This window comes from Hyposmocoma kahamanoa, unplaced genomic scaffold, assembly GCF_003589595.1.
Source record: "Hyposmocoma kahamanoa isolate Upper Pololo Valley unplaced genomic scaffold, ASM358959v1 62, whole genome shotgun sequence".
Classification (NCBI taxonomy): domain Eukaryota; kingdom Metazoa; phylum Arthropoda; class Insecta; order Lepidoptera; family Cosmopterigidae; genus Hyposmocoma; species Hyposmocoma kahamanoa.
In genome coordinates this window covers 25,217,318-25,237,716 of record NW_020653850.1, presented here as the reverse complement: position 1 = coordinate 25,237,716, position 20,399 = coordinate 25,217,318, and the positions used below count along the sequence as shown (strand labels likewise).

At 38.4% G+C, this 20,399-nt stretch overlaps 2 protein-coding genes across 2 annotated transcripts in view; both read left to right on the top strand.

The window, feature by feature from the left end:
- Positions 1 to 2,042: 2,042 nt before the first annotated feature.
- On the top strand, positions 2,043 to 6,948 carry LOC113229408 (organic cation transporter protein-like). The gene is made up of 5 exons (XM_026462979.1): positions 2,043 to 2,254; positions 2,350 to 2,843; positions 3,890 to 4,531; positions 6,332 to 6,513; positions 6,596 to 6,948. Exons 1-5 carry the CDS (start codon positions 2,043 to 2,045, stop codon positions 6,755 to 6,757), a joined length of 1,692 nt encoding a protein of 563 aa, XP_026318764.1. The 3' UTR covers positions 6,758 to 6,948.
- A 9,762-nt stretch (positions 6,949 to 16,710) lies between these two features.
- Positions 16,711 to 20,399, top strand: part of LOC113229407 (organic cation transporter protein-like) — a 40,077-nt gene continuing 36,388 nt past the window's right edge. Inside the window, exon 1 of the mRNA XM_026462978.1 lies at positions 16,711 to 16,867. Within this exon, the coding sequence (XP_026318763.1) occupies positions 16,711 to 16,867 (157 nt within the window). The remainder of the gene's footprint in view (positions 16,868 to 20,399) is intronic.

Genomic DNA, 20,399 nt, shown 5'->3' with positions numbered 1-20,399 from the left:
CACGGTGAGTGCTCTGAAGAGTTATTCAACCTTATCCCTTCCTCTCCTTTCCATCAGCGGACCACCCGTGCCGGACTGCGTTGCCACAGTTGGACGGTCAGTTCAATACCGTCCCGCACTAAAAAGTTTGGCAATTCGTTTTTATGCCGAACCATCAAATTGTGGAACCAACTCCCGGCGCATGTATTCCCTCCTCTCTATAACATCGGGTCCTTCAAACGTAGTGTGAAGAAGCATTTGGCCAGACCGGCAAAATGATAGTGACGGAGTGAAGATATTTGTGTTTTCCATCCGTTACTCTCATCTCTGGACTATATTCGCACTTTCCATCAGGCGCGGTGCAGTCATTTTGCCGAGTCACAATAAAAAAAAAAAAAAAACAATTCAAAATTTATTGGGTGTATTTTAAGAAAATATATTCTTAAACAAAAAAAGAAGTAGTTTGCTTATTTGTTTGTTATTCAGATTAATACTCTAAATTCTAGAGTATATTCTTCAAGAAACATTACGTTACGTTTTCATAGACAATGTTGTCGTGACATGTCGCCGAAGGTGCACGCGGTAACGATTACTTTTACTTGTGCTTGTAATCATAAAAATCATAAACAGTCATTTATCCAAAGAAACAATACGTAGTACTTCTAGTTTGATAGGGTGTTATTTATAGTCATAATTTAAGAAATTTGGTTTCAGCATGAAATCAAACTACACTTGTAACAAGCACAACTTTAACATGCAATTAGTTCCATCACGCCACTGCTAGATGGCATTAGTTGTACTCTGAAACGCGCTATCGTTTTGTTAACTTCAATAGTATAAAGTCATCTCATGAGCCTTCAGCTCGCCCTTTTTCGCCGGTGGCGCAGTAAAGCACCTGCAAAATATCCTTCAAAAAAAAAAGGAATTATTATTACGTTCTGCCGCTGTAGCATTTATATGGCACTGAGCGGTACTCAAGCATTTGAGAAGATTCCGTCCTATATCTGCTACTTTAAGGTTTGGCACTGAACTGTGTGCTTTTACGCCAATGCAGCAGTGAGACATACTGTTGGATCCATAACCCTGTAAATTTACGCTTTTTGATATTAGAAAACATAAATCTTCAGTCCAATAATTAAGTACCTCTCAATTTTTCATTCTTTTTTTTTCAAATCAAAATTGGACATTTCTAATAACAAATAAATATTTTGTTGAATCTCGAATGGCTTTGTGACTTGAAGTAAATTAATTTGCTCTTGGACTAAATATTTCTGTCTTATAACTAAAATATACTTTTGAGACTTTTTTTACTATTATCAAGTAATTATTCTCTAGCGTCTATAGGAAGAGGATCGTTTTGTTGGATTTAATAAATTTGTCTTCATAAAAAGAATTTTGTCATTTTCTAAGTAATCTGTTTTTACCGTGTAAGCAATATGAATAAATACCCCTTGAATACTGAATAAATACTAAGGTATACCTAATGATGCCTGTACGGTCTGTCTGCACAATTGTGCAAACAATGCCCTACCTCATGACCCTCGTCCAATAAGTAATGAGTCAGAGACATCAATGAAAGCACAATACCTGAATTACAATGCAATAAATCGATAAATTTAATAGCACATAATTTAGTTAACCTCACAAAATGCTCATTATCAATATTGCATTTATTTCATGTGTGTGATAAGTGTAATATTCGCACTCCCATCCATCACCTAGTAAATATACGAACGCGCGGGTGAGGTTCTGTCACGATTTAAATATTTAACAAATTGACAAACACTCATGAAGTTGCAATTCAGGGTCTAAACACAAATATACTACATAACATAGAAAGTGAAGTAAAAAAATTGTACACAAATAGATATACATATTATTTCAAAGAACGCATATCATTGAGTTCACACATATCATCATATAATTTATATAAGACGATATGCTGTGCTTACCGGCGAGGAGATTTTTATAGACTACACGCGACAAATAACGGACTGCCACCAAAGACCAGTCTTCAAACTACATCTTAAGAGTTGAGTGAACGTTAAAAAGCTTAAGTTGATATGGAGAAACCGCAGTTAGAACCAAATGTGGAGAGCGGGAAACCTTTATCAGGGAAAAAAGCAAAAGTATACCTGGACACGATCCTGGTGGAGGAGCTGGGCCAGTTCGGGTTATATCAGCTACGGATGATGCTATTCGCTGTAGTGGTGGTAGTGTTCAGCGCGTGGGCAACTGTAGATCACATCTTCACTACCGCTAGGATTAGCACAAGGTAAGACAAACGTTCAAAGCATAAAAGTTCTCTCTGTATCTTTCGATAAAGTGCATTTTGAATGTTTTTGACTCAAATTTTATACGGTTTCACAGATGTTTAATCCCCGAGTGTGACGATCCATCCAACACGGAGTTCGCGCCAAAATGGATCTTGAACGCGGTGCCCGGCACCAGCGCCACCTCGTTCGAGGGCTGTACGCGATTCGCCAACGCGTCGTTAATTAGCCCCGAGGCAATACACCACACCTGTCCCGCCACCCTCTTCGACCAGCAGCGTACCGTCGACTGTAAGAAGTTCATCTACGCAAACTCCGAAAGCATCGTTTATGACTTCGGGTTGGCATGCGACGAGTGGCGGCGGTCGCTGATCGGAACAGTGCGTACGGTAGGCACACTGGTTGCAATGCCGCTGACGGGGTTCATATCGGACCAGCTGGGCCGGCGTACAGCCCTCGTGATCAATGCTTTTAACACTGCCTGGATTGGCGCACTACGCTACTTCGCCAACACGTATATAAGTTTTCTTATGTCCGAGTTCTTTGAGGCTGTTTTCGGTGCAGGTGGATTTACTTGTACCTATATATTGGGTATGTTTACTAATCACTACATATATAGAAATGTTTAATAGGTTAAATTCAAATATTTTTTTATTTCTTGAGTAAGCTTTTCACATTGATTAAATACCGCTACTCATTCGTGAGGCAGATTTGAGAAAGAAGAACGAGTAGGAAACTCTAGGTGTTGCTATTTGCAAATAGACATTTGTTCACATATTTTTCAAATGTCATAGATAGTAATAGACTAAAAGAGGTAAGAGGGTCACTACCAGGGATTTGTGACATCCACATACACAGAAGATGTTGAACTGAAGCAGAGATTACTTAATAATTACTGAAGGCAAAACCTTTAACATAAAATTTTTGTTTCACTATTGCATAAAACCTTTTTTGGCAAATTTTACCAAAAAAGGTTTCTTCACGAAGTCACGGATTTGTGACTTCGTGAAGACGACTGTCAAGAACAGCCAGTTTATTTTTATTCCTCGTATTAATATTATATCTATAATATTATATACTATATCTATTTTTTTTTGACAACATTCTTCTAAATACAGATTTTCATAAATGTCTTGTGACTTTAATGTAAGAACATTAATTTCGTTAAATTTATCACTGAGAGACACTTTGGAACCCGCTTTGTAAATTGGCTTGACCGCGCGTTTTTACAGAACAAAGACTATTAATATCGGCGGCATTACTTATGCGGCTATACTTATGTCACTATGGACTATGAAAGTATTTAAAATAAATCAATAAAAAACCAATAAAACTGAATTTGAGATAAAATAGGAACTAAAAATAGCTGATTGCCTAAATAAGGGCTGTAAAATTATTTAAAATTATACGTATGACGCGATGTCCATAATTAATGATAATGTAGATATACCTAGGCACGTACATCCGCGTTTTTGAAAAATGTTGAAACGATAATAAAATATATAGATTACAGCATGATTACGGCCCTTTTATTCATCTATGTACATAAATATTATTCTTTGAAATGATGAATATACTCCAAAGAAATGTTATATTTGAAAGGACTTAAGGAAATTCAACTTATTTTTTTCTTCTAGTGATGGAGCTGATGGGTCCTAAATATCGTGTGGTGGGTGGAGTGGTGATGAACACTTTCTTTGCGGTGGGGCAGGTGACTTTGGGCCTGTTGGCCTGGATTCTGCCTTACTGGCGGCAACTCACGCTTGCGGTTTATCTCCCCCAGCTCACTACCATTTCATTTTACTGGTTGATCTCAGAGTCTGTACGTTGGTACTTGAGTAAGAGTCGCTTCGAAGAAGCTGAGATAGTGCTTAAAAATGTCGCTCGAATCAATAAGAAACAACTATCAGAAAAGTCGCTTCAGAAGCTCAGATACAATGTGGAAGAGGAAAAGAAAAAGCAAGCCCGAGACACAGAATTGAAAGCTAAGGAACCATGGTTGATAGCAGAAGTGTTTCGTCACAAATCGATTCTAGTGCGTTGCTTTGTGTCACCTCTGTGGTGGGTCACGGCGACTTTTATCTACTATGGGCTATCAATTAACTCGCTCAACTTGACGGGGAACAAGTACCTGAATTACGTGACTGTATCAGCTGTAGAGATTCCCGGATTTTGGATTGCATTTCTGTTGCTCGGATTTGCAGGCAGGAAACCTGTGCTTATTGGAGGCTTCTGGCTGTGCGCAGCTTGCCAGATAGCATTTATCTTCATCCCCTCTAGTGAGTACTCCATATTTATCATATACATGTACGAGACCTGTACCCCACCTGCGGTGGGATCGGGCTCGGCCTGCGGCGCGTGGTCGGATTCAGTTTACGGGGTGTGCTCATGCTCTTCGGTGGCACAGCAGTCAATACTATGGGCGCTTGATGAGGAGGTCGATTCCCGATTTGGGCCAATTTGAGAAATGAATATTTCTAAGTCGATTTTGGTCTGAGTATTCTGGATTATCGTTGTTTTGATATTCATAGTACAGGAAATTCGGCAATAGTTTGGCATTTTTCCCCCTGAATACTTCTCTTTGGCATAGCTTTCAAGAAAATGGAATCTAACAGATATGGTTGCGATACAACCACGCTATAATAAGTATCTCATTTCCACTACATCGGGAAGTATGCCTTACATTTTTACAATTGTGAGATCTTGTACTCGTAATCTATTACGCCTCCGTATATAATTACCTCCATACGAAGGCGTGCGGACGCTTCGGGCTTCGCCCTCCGCGGACCTCGGCCTGCGGCCTCGGCACTTAGGACTTTGTTTTAAAAAAATATTAAATGGCTCTTTAATGGCGGCCATATTTAAAAATTACAAAAAATTATATTATGACCACTAATTATTATCAATCAATCTTAAAAATCTTTTCGTGCTAATTTTCAGTCCGAGCAAAGCAAGTTACGTAAATAAATTACGGCTATATCGAAAAACAGCGGAACAAAATTTTGACCCCAAATTATGATGCCATGTCATTTTCAGTTGAATTAGAAGAAATTTGTATCTATCGCCAAAAAAGTTTGTATGGTAGCCTTATTGAAATATGTATATTTTAACTGCTAATTATTATTAAACACTCATAAAGACCCCGACATATCCATATTCAATCGAATAGTGCAAATTTTTATCTGCCGCTAAAAGAGTTTCTATGGCGACCATATTTGAAAATGGCAAAATACCAATTTTGACCACAAATTATTATCAAGCACTCCTACAGACCCCCATATGCCAATTTTCAAAGGGATCTGAGCATTTTTTTTCTGCCGCCGACGAACGCTTCTATGACGGCCATATTTGAAAATAGCGAAAGACACATTTTGAGCACAAATTATTATCCGGTATTTCTACTGGCCTTCACATGCAATTTTCAGTCGAATCAGAGCAAATCTCTTTCGGCAGCTATTTTTAACGAAAAAAGACACTTGTATGGCAGCCATATTAAAAAATAGCGAAAATAAATTTTTGACCCCAAATTATGATTTAGAACTCATAAAGAACTCGCATGCCAATTTTCAGCCGGATCGAAGCAAGTTTTTCTTCGGCAGCCATTTTGAAATCGCCATCTTGAATTTTTTTTAACCCAGGCAGTTGACCAGTGTTACCCTCTATGACATTTCTTGCAGCACCTCAGTTTTCGTGATAGGAGGCTTTGAAATTTGTATGTCGGCTATCTTGTTTATTTGAATTTCGAACATTTTTTACTTCCCTCGGAAATCGACCCAGGGTGTATCTCATAAAAATGCACAAAAATCTACCCCATGTATTATAGTTTTTGCAGGCCGTTGATCACTCTTTCATATTTTCCATATTCAGGTCCTCTCATATTTGATTCTTTACTTTGGAGCCTATCCGCGTACACCGGTATAAATATTTGTTTTCCCCCATATCGGGAAGTATGCGTTCTATTTCTATCAGTGAGTAAGAACTTGTAGCTTTATATGTATAATAATAATAATAATAATAATAACATGGTTTCATAAAATATTTCGTATGTACTATGACACCTACTCCATTTTTAATTCAAGCGAATGCCACTGCGTCGTTGGCAGTGTACATGGTCGGCAAATGCTCTATCGCAATGGTGATGGCGGCCATCTACGTGTATACATCGGAGCTGTACCCTACTAAGTATCGCAACAGCCTCTTCGCATTCTCCTCGATGATGGGCCGCATCGGTGCCATCCTGGCGCCACTCACACCTGCTCTTGTAAGTTGTGACAATCTTAGCTACGTAACCAACATATTTTCACCTATTTATCACCACTCATAGTTATATCGTGTTACTGCAGGGTGCCGAGGTGTGGGAGCAACTGCCGTTCGAGCTATTCGGAGGGTGTGCACTGCTGTCGGGCCTGCTAGTGCTGCTCACTCCGGAGACGCTAGGCACGCAGCTGCCTGACACCATGGAGGAGGCATCCAACCTTATTTGTAAACGGACAAATGCATCATAATCTTTAGTTCAGCAGTTTTCCGTACAAACTTTATATTTAGTAATACTCTGTGATAATATAAATAAGCTAGCTTTGCCCATTGTGTATTTAATCTGACAACTATATACTCGATTACTTGTTACGAAATGTTACATGATAAGCATCCGACATTGTCGGCGATAACGTTTATCGCTAGTGTCGTTTTCAAGAAGCCGCCTGATGAATGTTAAACTGGTTGTGTTATACATATCTAAGGTGCAAGCCAATGCATTTTGGATTTTTGTTTTTTCGATACTATAAGATTTAAGTATACTATTTAAATAGCTTTTTATTTTATTTTACTTAATAATTGTAAATGTACGTACTGCATTAGATCATATTTTTTTGCTATGTTTTTTTTGTCAAAGTATGATAAATAGTAATTTATTTGAGCTAAAGAGTAAATAATTTTCAGGTAAGTGTTCTCTACCGAATTTCGGTATCAGTTTGTATTATTTCAATACTACAGAATATTATCAAGAACTATTACTACGAGAGTAATGTCCTCAAATGGATACTTAAATAATAAAAATTGCCACCGAAATCAGGTAGAGAAAACTGACCTGAAAATTACACGTTTTAACAAAATCACATAACAGGCAAACAACTCATATTAGTTCCGTCACGCACCGCTAGATGGCATTAGCGTCGAAATAGCAAATTCTGCATCGCGATGTTAAGATTTTACCTCACGGAACGACTACTGGCGGCGATGCGAACATTGAAGAATCCAGCTTACTACATATCAAGCTCTGCTTCTTGTTTGGAACTCCGCTTTAGATCGTTACTGTTGTTGCACCCTGAGCCGCTTCCTAATTGGAACGTGTGTACGGGTCCTCGACTACGTGCCGATTAGGGGGAGTCCTTTCCCACTGTACGTACCTCCCGAACTGTATGTACATTATACGTGTTGTAACTGTATGTATATGTTGTGAAATAAAACCACCATATTGGAGAAAACCTGGTTTCCCTCTGCCACCCCAATAAGACCTTACTACAACGTATTATTAATTATTAGATAGGTAGGTAGCGTTACGGACTTTAAACTCTCGTCTACATGAGCATCTACAGTTAAATGATACACAGTTTGACTTCAAGCCCAGGCTGCTTACAGAAAGTCACACGGTGTGGTATATAATGTACAAAAAGGCACAGGTCACACCCGGAGGACATAAAAACTGTCGGAGCCAGGAAAGTCCTTCAGTTCTTTAATGCTGTCGTCCTTGTCTCCGAACTGTAATTAGTGGTGATCACAATAGATCAGTTAATAGTTAATGGTCGCAGTGATGAGTGGCCGCATAGGCCCCGAATTAAACCACCCTAATAATAATAATCTGCAGGAAGTAAATGTCCTGCAGCTATACCACCGATCAGACAAAATGGGGTAGCTCTTAACAGAGTGTTTAACTTTAAGTGTCTAATACATTTAATCAACCTTGTCTCGGAGACACGACGATGACAATATGGAGAGGAAGCGGAGAGTTTTGTCAGTAAGGTTTTTTCTTTTCACGCGGGTAGCCTCTGGAACTAACATACACAAACGTTGTATATTGCTCTCCGCACCCAATGCGACCACAAACGATCTATAGCGCTTCTGCGATGTTTACGGAAACGCGGACAGACTCCTTCTCTGCCGTACTACGAAAGATAATCGCTTGTCTTTTAAACAGACTACGCAACAGTCGCAACAGCATCCTGAAAACGATTGCTGAGAAAATGGAGGGACCTCTAATAAGGCACCTCATAAATTTTACTACATCTAAGTTTAAAATATTGTATCTACTGACATAGTTTATAAGTCTGTTACTAACTAGATATGTAAATACATGTATGATATCCTAAAAAAAAATTATCAATAATTTACCTGTAGTATTATGCATTCCGTTACTGAACGCGGAATATTGTAAAGGGTTGATAACGAGATTGGACACGTATCTGTCGTTGCGAACGGCGCACGTCCTGGGAAGGTATCCTCTAAGACAAAATTAGTCTTTTTTGGCGTTTTGCGCGTGTTGTGCGCATTTAATAAATTTTAAACATATTTACATAAAGTGTGGTGTAGACATTAGGTGTAGTGTTTAAAAGACACATTCCACTGCTAAGCCTCCGTAGAATTTTGTAAGGATATTGTTAAAAGTGTTAATAGCACATTAGTTTTACTCGCCCTGTTAGACAGGACGTTTACAGAAGGTTCAAAGGCTTTAATGGAATATCTAAAGTAAAATCGAAAATATAGAATATTCATTTACTTATGTAAGACAGGTGGGTGATTTTCAGGGCAGTTGTAATTGCGACGACAATTCGTATTATTTAAATAGTCTAGAATATTGTCACGAAGTAGGTAATATTTAATATTCGACAGTAGTGACCTGAAATATTATTCAATATTTCACGATGACATACTCAAATAGTTAAATAATAAAAATTGCCACCGAAATCAGGTAGAGAAAATTACCCTTATTAGGTACTTACTTCATTTATCGACATTTACACTCTTGTAACAAAAGTAAATAATTTAGTAATAGTTTTAGCAAAGAATTATTTGATTCTTCACACTTAGTATTCATTCATCTAGTATTAGTTGTGCCCGCAATTTCGTACTTACGTACCTATCACTTAGATATTTGTAAGTACAATTAAAGCTAACCATGTAATAATTTTCATTTTGTTAAATGTTCAATGTAAAACTTCTAAAATGTAATAGAGTTGAATGAGTGATGTACAGTGGAGGTGAAGAATCGAAAAGGTAAGAAAGGTGATTTGGAGTAAGGTAAGGTAATGTAAATTAGGTAAGAAAGGAGATATGGACTTAGAGGACAAGGACAGAGTTGCAAGGTCCGAAGGCAGCCAAGTGGTTAGTGAGCCGACGCGCGGGCGTAGCAGTGGTACTGGTGTAGCTGCAAGTAAAGCGGCAAATTGTAAAATATGATTTGCAGCTCTGTACGCTTCAATCGACAAATTCCTGGAAAACTGAAGTTACATTAGTTCCTTTGCCCCAGAATGGAACATGGAAACAACATAACCGTGGTATGACTAAGGAACAGGGTGTCCATCTACAACTTCAGACAGTTTGGATGCCGCAGGGAATCCACCACCTACCTTACCTCAGGCTGGCTGCACTTATGGCGCCAGTTCGCATACGCCAAAAAGAGGTACTTAGAACTCTGCGGAATCTAGATGTGAATAAAGCTAGTGAGCCAGACGGAATTCCAGTTGTAGTCCTACGTAACTGTGCGCCTGAGTCATCTCCTGTTCTCACACGCCTGTATCGGCTCTCACATGAGGCTGGTGTAGTACCCAAGTCGGGAAAGCTTGCAATCGTGCATCCTGTGCCCAAAAAAGGAAGCAGAGCTGACCCTGTCAACTATAGACCTATCTCTCACTTCCATACTCTACAAGACTATGGAATGTGTACTCATCAACCGTCTCCTGTCGTACCTTGAAGACAACGACCTCCTCAGCGATCGCCAGTACGGATTCCGACGAGGACGATCTACTGGGGATCTTCTTGTGTATGTCTGTCACACATGGAGTGAGGCTACAGATAAGCAACGCGAAAAGCTTTTGACAGGATCGGGCACTCAAGCCTTTTAAGTAAGGTTCCATGTTATGGGCTTCCCACTGATCTTTGCAATCGTATCTCGAATTTCTTGAGTGAGCGTTCCATTCGAGTGACCTTAGAAGGCTACTTAGAGAAATCCTTAAGGTTCCGTACTGTCTGCAAAACTCTTTCTGCTGCATATCAATGATGTGTTAATTCCCGGTAGCTATGCGTATGCTGATGACAGCGCAGTTGTAGATAGGTACTTGATCAATGCAAGGGTCAGTGGAGAGGAAATCCAATCTTGTCGAGTCTATGGTTAGCCGTTTGGATTTGACATTCAAGGTAGTCTCCGATTGGATCGATGCCAATCCTGTGAAATTTAATGCTTGCAAAATGCAGGCGTATCTATTTTCCACAGACCTTTGAGCTGACTCCGACTTTTCGTGATATATCCATACCGATAGCCGACCGTCTTCAGCTACTTGGAATGGACCTGTCGTCCAATTTGAACTTCGGCAGATACATTGAATCCATGGCCAAAAATGCACAAGGAAGCTTGGCATCCTTTCCAGGGTGAGGCGTTATTTCACACCGGGACAGTTGCTTTACCTGTATCAAGCACAAGTCTGGTCGTGTACACGTACTGCTGCGACCTTAGGGATGGCTCTGCTACATACCAACTGGCCACCTTGGATTCAATTGACAGCATGCCAAGAGGCTTATAGGTGACTCGGAAATAGTAGATGCGAAGCCTCAGAGCCTTGAACACCGCCGTAAAGTTGCCTGCTTATCGGTATTTTACAGGATATATCACGGAGAGTGTGCGATGGAATTACACGATTTAATTCCGCCTTCCCCTTTCCATTATCGGGGGACTAGGCGTAGGCTTGGCTTCCACCTCTATGTTGTGGATATTCCAAAGATTCGCACGAAGCGTTAAGCTTCCACATTTATATGGCGAACGGAAAATTCCCTCGGAGTGAAATTCCCTGCCTGCAGACTTGTTCCCTGAACGTTATAATTTGGATTTTTTCAAGGCGAAAGTGAATAGGCATTATCTAGGCGTGCATGCTCCATCGTCGACCTCATCGTCACTTTCCATCAGGTGAGATGGAGGTCAACTGCACACTTACATTAGAATAAAAAAAAACTTTGCGGAGCTTGTATAATGTATATGCATATGTGTTGAATTTAGTGCAAATACTCTCTAATTATGCTTTCCAAATAATTATTTAAGTATTCCATGGGTAAAATTTTTACATTTGAAACGTAATTTTGTAGCTACGTTTGTTCACTGGGTCGACTTCCCTGAGAAGAACGAGCAAGAAACATGTCATGATACCAGTCTCCTTAAACTTTTCTCTGAGATAAACCCGAGAATCTAAATGGTACACAGAACGAATAAGGTTTGTTAATCTGCCGCTTTACCCCACATGAGAATCCCGTAGGACACTTGTACTATGGAAGTAACAAAAGTAAACTAGTCTGGCAGTAGCGACATCGGCAAGCTCACGAATTCTACGTACTATAATTTATAATCTGCTGGCCACGGAAGATATATGTGGATAACATTTTTAGTTTACTGTCTAAGGTTACTCCGAAAAAGACAGCTTTATTAACAAGGTCTAACTTTTCTTCATTTATTTCTATGATTGGGCTAGACGATTTTACATCAGGTAATTCAAATTTAACACACTTTCAAATTAAATCAATAAATTACCTTTGAAAGGGTATCTTTAATATTTATTGTCATAGTTAACGTCATGTCTGTCTGTTCTATACCTACCTATGAACTTTATTATACCTGCGTCCCTCTACATTCTACGTTTGTCTTACTACCTATTTATTATTCTCAGCTTAAAATCAGTAGTTTTGCTTTTTCTAGATTCATTTTTATATCAATTTCTTGAAACCATTCTATTAATGAATTTACATACTAACAAACCCCTACATTAAGTGAAATGTGCATATATTTAGTACGGACTAACAGCAATAGATGGCGTGGTTATCCACCTAAAACCATTTATAGTTATGCCAAAAACACGCATTCAAAGTGTTCACAGTAAGTAATGACGTCGAACATGGAATTTTATACAGTGCCAGTGTCGTCCATCCATTGCAAAATGTTCTTCAGAAAAAATTATACTGGTGGATCAACGCAATTAGGGTACACCTGCCCATTATCAGTTAGCTGCCTTGGACTCGGTGGAGCGAAAAGCAAAGAGTCTTATTATCAAAAATCTCTTGTGGAGTCGAAGCTTCAAAATCTCGACCAACGCAGAAAAGTAGTGCGCAGGAACTTTTCAATTTGGTTCCGTCCTCGCCGTTTCTCCTCCGGTCGACTAGAAGGTCCGGAGCATTCCATACTTATGTCGTTGATATTCGCACTAAGCGCTTTGCTTCCTCCTTTCTGATGCGTACGGCAAAGGAATGGAATGCTCTATCGGCAACTGTATTTCCCGAAAAGTACATTTTGGTGTTATTCAAGGCTAGAGTGAATAGGTATTTTTTAGGCAAACCCGTCCCATCGTCGGTCCAATCATCGCTTAACATCAGGTGAGATTGTGGCCAAGCGTGTGTCTATTATATTTAGAAAAAACAACGCTGCCCCACCTATCTCATTTTTGAGTATTTAACTTCCACTTGTGAGACTCTCCAGTGATTTGATGGCTTAGTTTGCTGAAATATCTGATGGAGAGTGATGCGTACGTTTGTTGCCTGCTTCCACTTGTGAGAAAGTTTTCGTAGCCGCATAGCCGTAGAACATTTCGTAGTACGGCACTGTATTTTCTAAGTTGATATACATAATTAACCCTCCAGTTACTTTATCTTGTATATGTTTTGTCTAAGAAGTCGTGTATCGCTAAATTAACTGAACTGTCTTTAACTTCTATAACCTCTTTGTTCTTTCCAAAAAAATTATTTCATTTAAATTGTCTTAAGGAATTTTCTCGAAAACTGGCAATAGAGCTGCAGGTCTATTGATTCCTTAAGTTCTTTATTGCCCTTTTTATTTGTCAAATACTATAGGAGTATATCTGTAACTATAGTTCAGAATAGTGTAATACGAAACACCTAACAAATATTAATAATAGTGGTTTGCATTGTTATTAGTATTTGTTTGATCTGTGTATTACACGTCACTGGTTGATGATCACAACACCATTTCAGTCAGCCGTGACCATGATACCTATAAAGACCTCGAAATGTTAGTTTATTTGAAAAATAATAGCTCTGTTATAATTATTAATAAGTCAATATTATTAATACAAAGATGGAACACTCAGATTTTTTCAACGATTTTTAGCCGTAGCGTCATCTATGAGAAATCTTAAGTATTTCGTCATCCAGTTAGATACCTTTACAGCTACCAGCCCTGGCAAGAGATGTCGCTATTCATAGTATTTCAATTTTTATTGAATTGATATTCAATATTTTTTTATGTGAAATTACTTCACTAGTTTGTTATAATTATTAATACAAAGATCGAACACTCTGAAAAAATTCCTTCGATCGATGACGAAATACATAAAATTTTTCATAAATGGCGCTACGGCTAAAAAGTCGTTGAAAAAACCAAATACGAAGACACGACAACAAACACTTAGAAAAATTCATGAGGTCCTCTGATTCGTTCCGTGACTTAGTTGGTATAGCGTCTGGCACAATTCAATAAAAAAAATTAAATAATAGCTCTGTTGGCGGAGCATCGTCCGGGTTTGGCGTGGTCATAGGTTCATGTTCTTTAGGTCGAAGGAAATTTTCTTTATGTCCGATCTTTGTATTAATAACTATAACAAACTAGTTGAGTTATTCGACAAAAATACATTGGTAACGCCATATAGTTTGTCTGAGCTCGCATCTACTTATGCTTTCTCATTCCAATCAGTGCTACGCCAAAGCCGCATCAACCGCCAATGACGAAAAAATAGCGTGTGACGTCACATTCGAACTAGAAAAATTTGTTTCCGCATTCATTGCAAATTTTTATTGACTGTTCATCGGTATTGGTCTGTATATCGCAAGATTTTCATGGTAGCCTTGTTGATTGTGAACGAGCCCTTCGGTGTTCTGGATCGATAGGTTGATGGTACGGCTTCCCTTCCCTATACTTTGCGCGCTCACCTGTCCCGCAGCTCTCCACGAGCCATCGAAGGTTACAATTTTTTCGTACCAAAGCGTCACCATACATGAATATTATAATGGCAAACACCTTTCAATAAAATACATAAAACTGCAGTCGGTTGATAAATAATTCAATGTAAATTCGATCAAAATATGCTTTAGCTAACGAGGAGTATTCAATGCTATTATTAATAATACGCACCTATCTAAATAACAATGTAGCACGTACCTACCCACGATACCATTTCTATAGAGATGTAAGTAACAAATTTTTTGAAATAGTTTTTCGGCCCTGCCCATTTTTCGAGATACGACAAGATCGCTTTCAGGCGTCGATATTGTTTTAGTATGTGTCTGCCACAGACATATATGAGATAGACGCCGCAAGTGTACGTACTTCGCATGCTCAATTTAAGTGAAATACAGGCAATAAAGTTGTTGCCGCTGCTACACTTCATAACAGAAGGCGCTCGACTGTTATCGTAGATAAACACCAGTCGAAAACGGGAGAAACGCAAAATTGTGACATTATAAACTGCAAAAGCACTATGACTGTGGGTAAACGAGTAAACAGGGACGTTTCCTTCCACGGGCAAGTGATTTTGTAATCAGAAGAATACATAATTTATTTTAAAAGCAATTATTTTGAGTTTGTATGAATTCCGAGAAAACAAGTATGCAACCGTGTGTATGTGTGGTGCGATATTTTGTGATCCTTTGTTAATACGCCATGAATATCGAACGAACGCACTTTTGTGTAATGCATTCAGTTTCGTTGTACGGCCGCTTGTACATTCTTTTGGCCAAATTTAACATTTATTGATGTATACGTTAGGCAACACTGTTCACGATTCTGAGCGATTTTGAAAACAAAGGGACGAAGATTATTATGACCTCAGCAATATTATAAAAATATTCTAAAACTTGTTTGTTATAATGTTTAGTAACGTTTCGTATTTTTCCTCAGTTTTGTTGTATCTATTATCAACAGTATCTGTAATTTCAATAATTGTTGCAACACGTTGTCTCGAATGTCCGAATATAATGAACAAATAATTACATACATCGTCGGATATGTAGTACGAGTAATACAAAAAAATATAAAATGCGAAGAATGTAATAGTGCGCTGTCTTTACAAAAACCTGGAGTGGGTCATACGTATGAGTTCGTTGCTTTCGAGGTCGAAGGTGGTCTAGTTCATCCCACCAAAGATGCTACCCAAATATGCAGAGTAGCAGAGTTAGAAATACGAGAAGTAATAAATAAATCACAAAAATTTTACACGTGGCCGTCATTAAGTAAACCTCTTCTGATTAATAAAATTTTACCATATTTTGTCAGCAGTAACATTTTAATTTGTCTTGCCATTCACCAATTTGATCAATTACCAACAGAAAACCATATATTAAAATTAATTAAGACAGTCGCAAGTGCATACATTATTTAAGTTAATCGATAAGATCTTCTATTACAATAACCTAACCTCCGGTTAAAAAAACCTCAAAAGCCATTCATCCCCTAGTTTGCCACCCTTAGAGGTAGAATATTTTCTTGAAATTTAAATGGGACCACATCTGAGGTCAAACCTTCTTTCCAACAAAAAAGAATCATCAAAATCGGTTCACAAATGGCGGAGTTATCGCGTAGCATACATACCAAAAACAACATGATGTCGAATTGAGAACCTCCTCCTTTTTTTGAAGTCGGTTAAAAAGATGCTATATAATAAACTCATTTTATTGGAAGAACAATAATTTTAATATTTCAAGTTGGTTAAAAATTAAAGTCTAAATTTTTCTAAGTAATCAACATTTATTTAAAACAAGTAAAATAAAGGACTTAACTATCTTATTCTAGTATGTTTCTATTATACCTATTGATATTACGACTATTTGTAATTATCAAATACGCGTATTCCGTTTAATCATCGATTTAGAATGGAAGGAGGTTTCCCATCACTAAATAGTTCTTGTGGCGTCATAGTGGGTATAAAAAATGTGGCACGCTTGGTTTTCATACATATGTACTTGCGGCGTCTATCTAGGTATATAACTGTGTTGTCTGCAGTGTTATTTAATCGGAAGAGTTTTCACAATATGACAATATCTTTACTGCGATATGCAATTTTCAAGGACAACTAGTAATATGAAAAAGATTAGATGGAACCCACAAACAGTATGTCTATTTTTTATTGTACACAAACACGTTGGCTAATAAATATTAAAGAACTTTTGAACGCAACAAAGAAGCGACGCTTAAGAAAAGATGAAGGTTACTGAGGACGAAGTACCAGACTCACAAGAAACGCTAGGGGGTGTGAACATCGAGACGATACTAGTGTGCGAAGTGGGACAGTTTGGGCCGTACCAGAAGCGTGTGTTCGCGGTGGCGGTGGTGGCGTGCATGACAGCGGCAATATCGAGTAACGAGTACCTTTTCACCACGGCGAGAATCAAGACCAGGTAAACTAAATGTTACAAACTAGACCTTGTTGTTACAAACAATCCATTTTAAATCATTGATCGCTATGGCGAATAGTTTTCGTGCATTGTGTTTCGTAATTTGCGCATAATTAAATTGATTTTTAATAGAGACGAATAACTTATCATTTCCTCAACTACCGATACTGGATTTAAACGTACATTATTCAATGTAATCTATACAAATCACAATCACTTCAATCAAAACTAATGCTGTAGTTTATGGAAAAACTACATATTAAACAACCAGACACTCACCTAAGTCTGGGGTAAGTACGTAGCAAAATTTAACAGAAAAGAAACTAATCAGCGAAAACAATGAGACTAGAAAATAAAGTTTTAGAGGAGGGGGCTATGTTTTACAGGTAGACCCCTTCATGGAAATTAGTTGTTTTCGAAATACTAATTCCACCTTTAGTCTATTGACATTACAAAACGGTATAATAAAAATGTGCAATAACCGATTAATTCGTTACATTTTCAAAACGAATAATTACGACGCAGAGAAAATTCGGGAATCTCCTAGTGTAGTTTTTAGTAAATATAAAATTATAACTGTCAGTCTACGTCAGGCAGTTGTCCCGATCTGTTGACAATACGGATCGTAATCGTGTAAAATGTCGGCAGAGAATGTGCTATGGAACAACTGTAATCTTGTGGGAATTAATTGTTAACGTTTGTGCAATATAAACATGATGTGATGGACAGTGAGAGTTTAGTGAGGATATGCACCTCAGCCTTCTCATCAGAGGACATCGAGATAGCTACGTCCTTGTTTTTTGTCCATTTCTGTTTTTTCTCATGTTCGTAAAATAAAGCGAAGGAATAAGGAAGATAAAAGCAATAGATTTAGATTTAAATTTAGATTTATTTATTATCTTGTAAACTTTACATTATTATATACAATATATTGTATTACAAGAATCCTTACAAATAGTAATAAATGTTACATTTCAAAAAATTACATATATCCAATGCAAGTTTTGTACTTCGTAATTTTAACACAGTTAATGTAGTTATGTGAAATAATGTAGGAACATATTAAATAATATAATTATAATTATGTCAACATAATGATGTATGCATTAAGTTTATGTAATTTATTCATTTCTATAAAATAATATTTATAACTAATATCTATAAATTACAACATATATGTATTACAAGTCCATGTCCCTATCTTCTTCAGTGGAATAATATGTATTATCTAACAAAAAGTCGTTCAGTCGACGGTCAAATGTTTCATCATTAGGCTCATTTTTTAAGTCAACGAGAAGGCCTGAGCAGAATCCCAACCTTTATAATCTTTCCCCTCGTACACAACCCTAGGGTTGTGTCGGCTCGAACTCAACTCAAGCTCAACTCGAACCGACGTCTTCTTGCATACCGCAAGAAGACGTCGGTTCGAATCCGACCGGATCGAAGGAATTTTTTCTGAGTGTTTTGTCTGAGTGTTCGATCTTTGTATTAATAATTATAACAAACTAGTGGAGTAATTTCACAAAAAATAATTGAATATCAATTCAATAAAAATTTAATTAATACAGTGAATAGCGACATCTCTCGCCAGGACTGGTAGCTGTAAAGGTACTAACTGGGTGATAAATCTGTAATAGATTTCTCATAGATGGCGCTACGACTAAAAAGTCGTTGAAAGACCAAGTACAAAGACACGACGCAAGCACATAGAAAAAATCGTGAGGTCCGTTGGTTCGTTCCGTGGCTTAGTTGGTATAGCGTCTGGCACGGTATGCAAGAAGACGTCGGTTCGAATCCGACCGGATCGAAGGAATTTTTTCTGAGTGTTTTTTCTGAGTGTTCGATCTTTGTATTAATAATTATAACAAGCTAGTGGAGTAATTTCACAAAAAAATAATTGAATATCAATTCAATAAAAATTTAATTAATGTAGTGAAGTAACAATAATAACTTAAAATACTAGGAGACACATACTTAGGGTTCAGATTTAAATCACCAACAATAATCACAAGACCACGCACGAAATTAATAAGTGATTCTACTTTTTGAAAAAAAAAACGCAAATACACATCATCAGTAGCATTTGGTGGAATGTATACAACACATAAATGTGATTTGATTTGGTCTATCACGAAGGATGTCCACAAATCCTCACCATCAGCAGTCTCGAACTCACGTTTACGTTGCAGAGTAATAATATCCGGCCGCTCGGCCACTAGCACTCCTCCTCCTTATCGACCAGCAGCGCGATCGCGGCGAAGTAGACTCCACTCACCACCCACTATTTCGGAATTATTAACTGACTCCGACAATCATGATTCAGTAACGGCAATAATGTCACCCTCATGAGTAAAAATACTTTGCCTAAAATATTTCAGCTTGGTATTAAGACCTCTGACATTTTGGTATGTAATGCTTATGAAACAGTCAAATGTGAAATCACGTACACCCGTACGCTCAAGCGTACACCTTTTGTCTCGGAAAAAACCACATTTTGACTCTAACATTATCAGGCCACACGTCCGCTGACATACATCTATCGAAGCAAGCAGCTGGAACATCCAATTTGTATGACTTATAGTCACCTCTAGACTTGAGTTCTTCCACTGTGCAGGTTCCCTCAGGACATAGGTTCTGGAGGTATTCTTTGACTTCATCCACACCAGATACCATATTCCACAAATGAATAAATTTTCGGTGCTCGACCAGAAGGGTGACGTTAGGGCCCGCGGTGCAACGAACTGAACGCCTCTGCTTTTTAGATCGAGGCTCCTCCCATTTGTGAGGTCATCAGGGTCCTTAACAGATACATTATCCGCCACAAAGGTACTCTGCAGGATACCTTTCGAGCTATTTTCATTGGCCGCAACTACATTGAAAACCGCAACATGGCCACCGGCACGCTAGGTTCTGCGACTAGACCCGCGACATGCTGCTTCTCCTTATTGATGCGGTTCTGCTTCTGGACACGTGGTTTTGTGATTTTATTCGGCTTCATCACAACAACACTAGAGGCAGGAGACACTGCTGTAGCGACAATTGGATCACGAGATTCATTTGAATGCTCCAACGCCATGAGTTTAACACTAATGGCTTCAACTCTATTAGTACAGTAAGAGCCGTGTGGTACCGTCCTATGGTGGCGACAGCGTCGGCGAGCTGTTCTGTCAGACACGTTATTTGCTCACGAAGTAGCAACAGATAGATCTCAACAGAGGCAGACGTGGATATAGATATATCGGCCTCCGGATATCGCTGCCGCTCCCAGGCGGGAGTAGAGCCTGAAGAAGGCTGCCTTAGCGCTACGTTCTTGATGTTGAGGGGGATACCAACAGGAATTTCACAGTTTCGGCCTCCTTTCCTAACGGCAGAAGTACATTCGGGATATGCCCAAGTAGCTCTTTCCTTAGCAGAGAGGGTCTTGTTGTAACGTGTGTGTGTGTAATGTCACGCATAATGGTATAATTTTCCACAAGTCTCCACCATACACTGCAG

Excerpts from the sequence above, each read along its gene's own strand:
- LOC113229408 (XM_026462979.1), top strand. The coding sequence starts at position 2,043 with ATGGAGAAACCGCAGTTAGAACCAAATGTGGAGAGCGGGAAACCTTTA. Across the intron at positions 2,255-2,349 it reads ACCGCTAGGATTAGCACAAG|ATGTTTAATCCCCGAGTGTG; the intron begins GTAAGACAAACG and ends ACGGTTTCACAG. Across the intron at positions 6,514-6,595 it reads CGCCACTCACACCTGCTCTT|GGTGCCGAGGTGTGGGAGCA; the intron begins GTAAGTTGTGAC and ends GTGTTACTGCAG.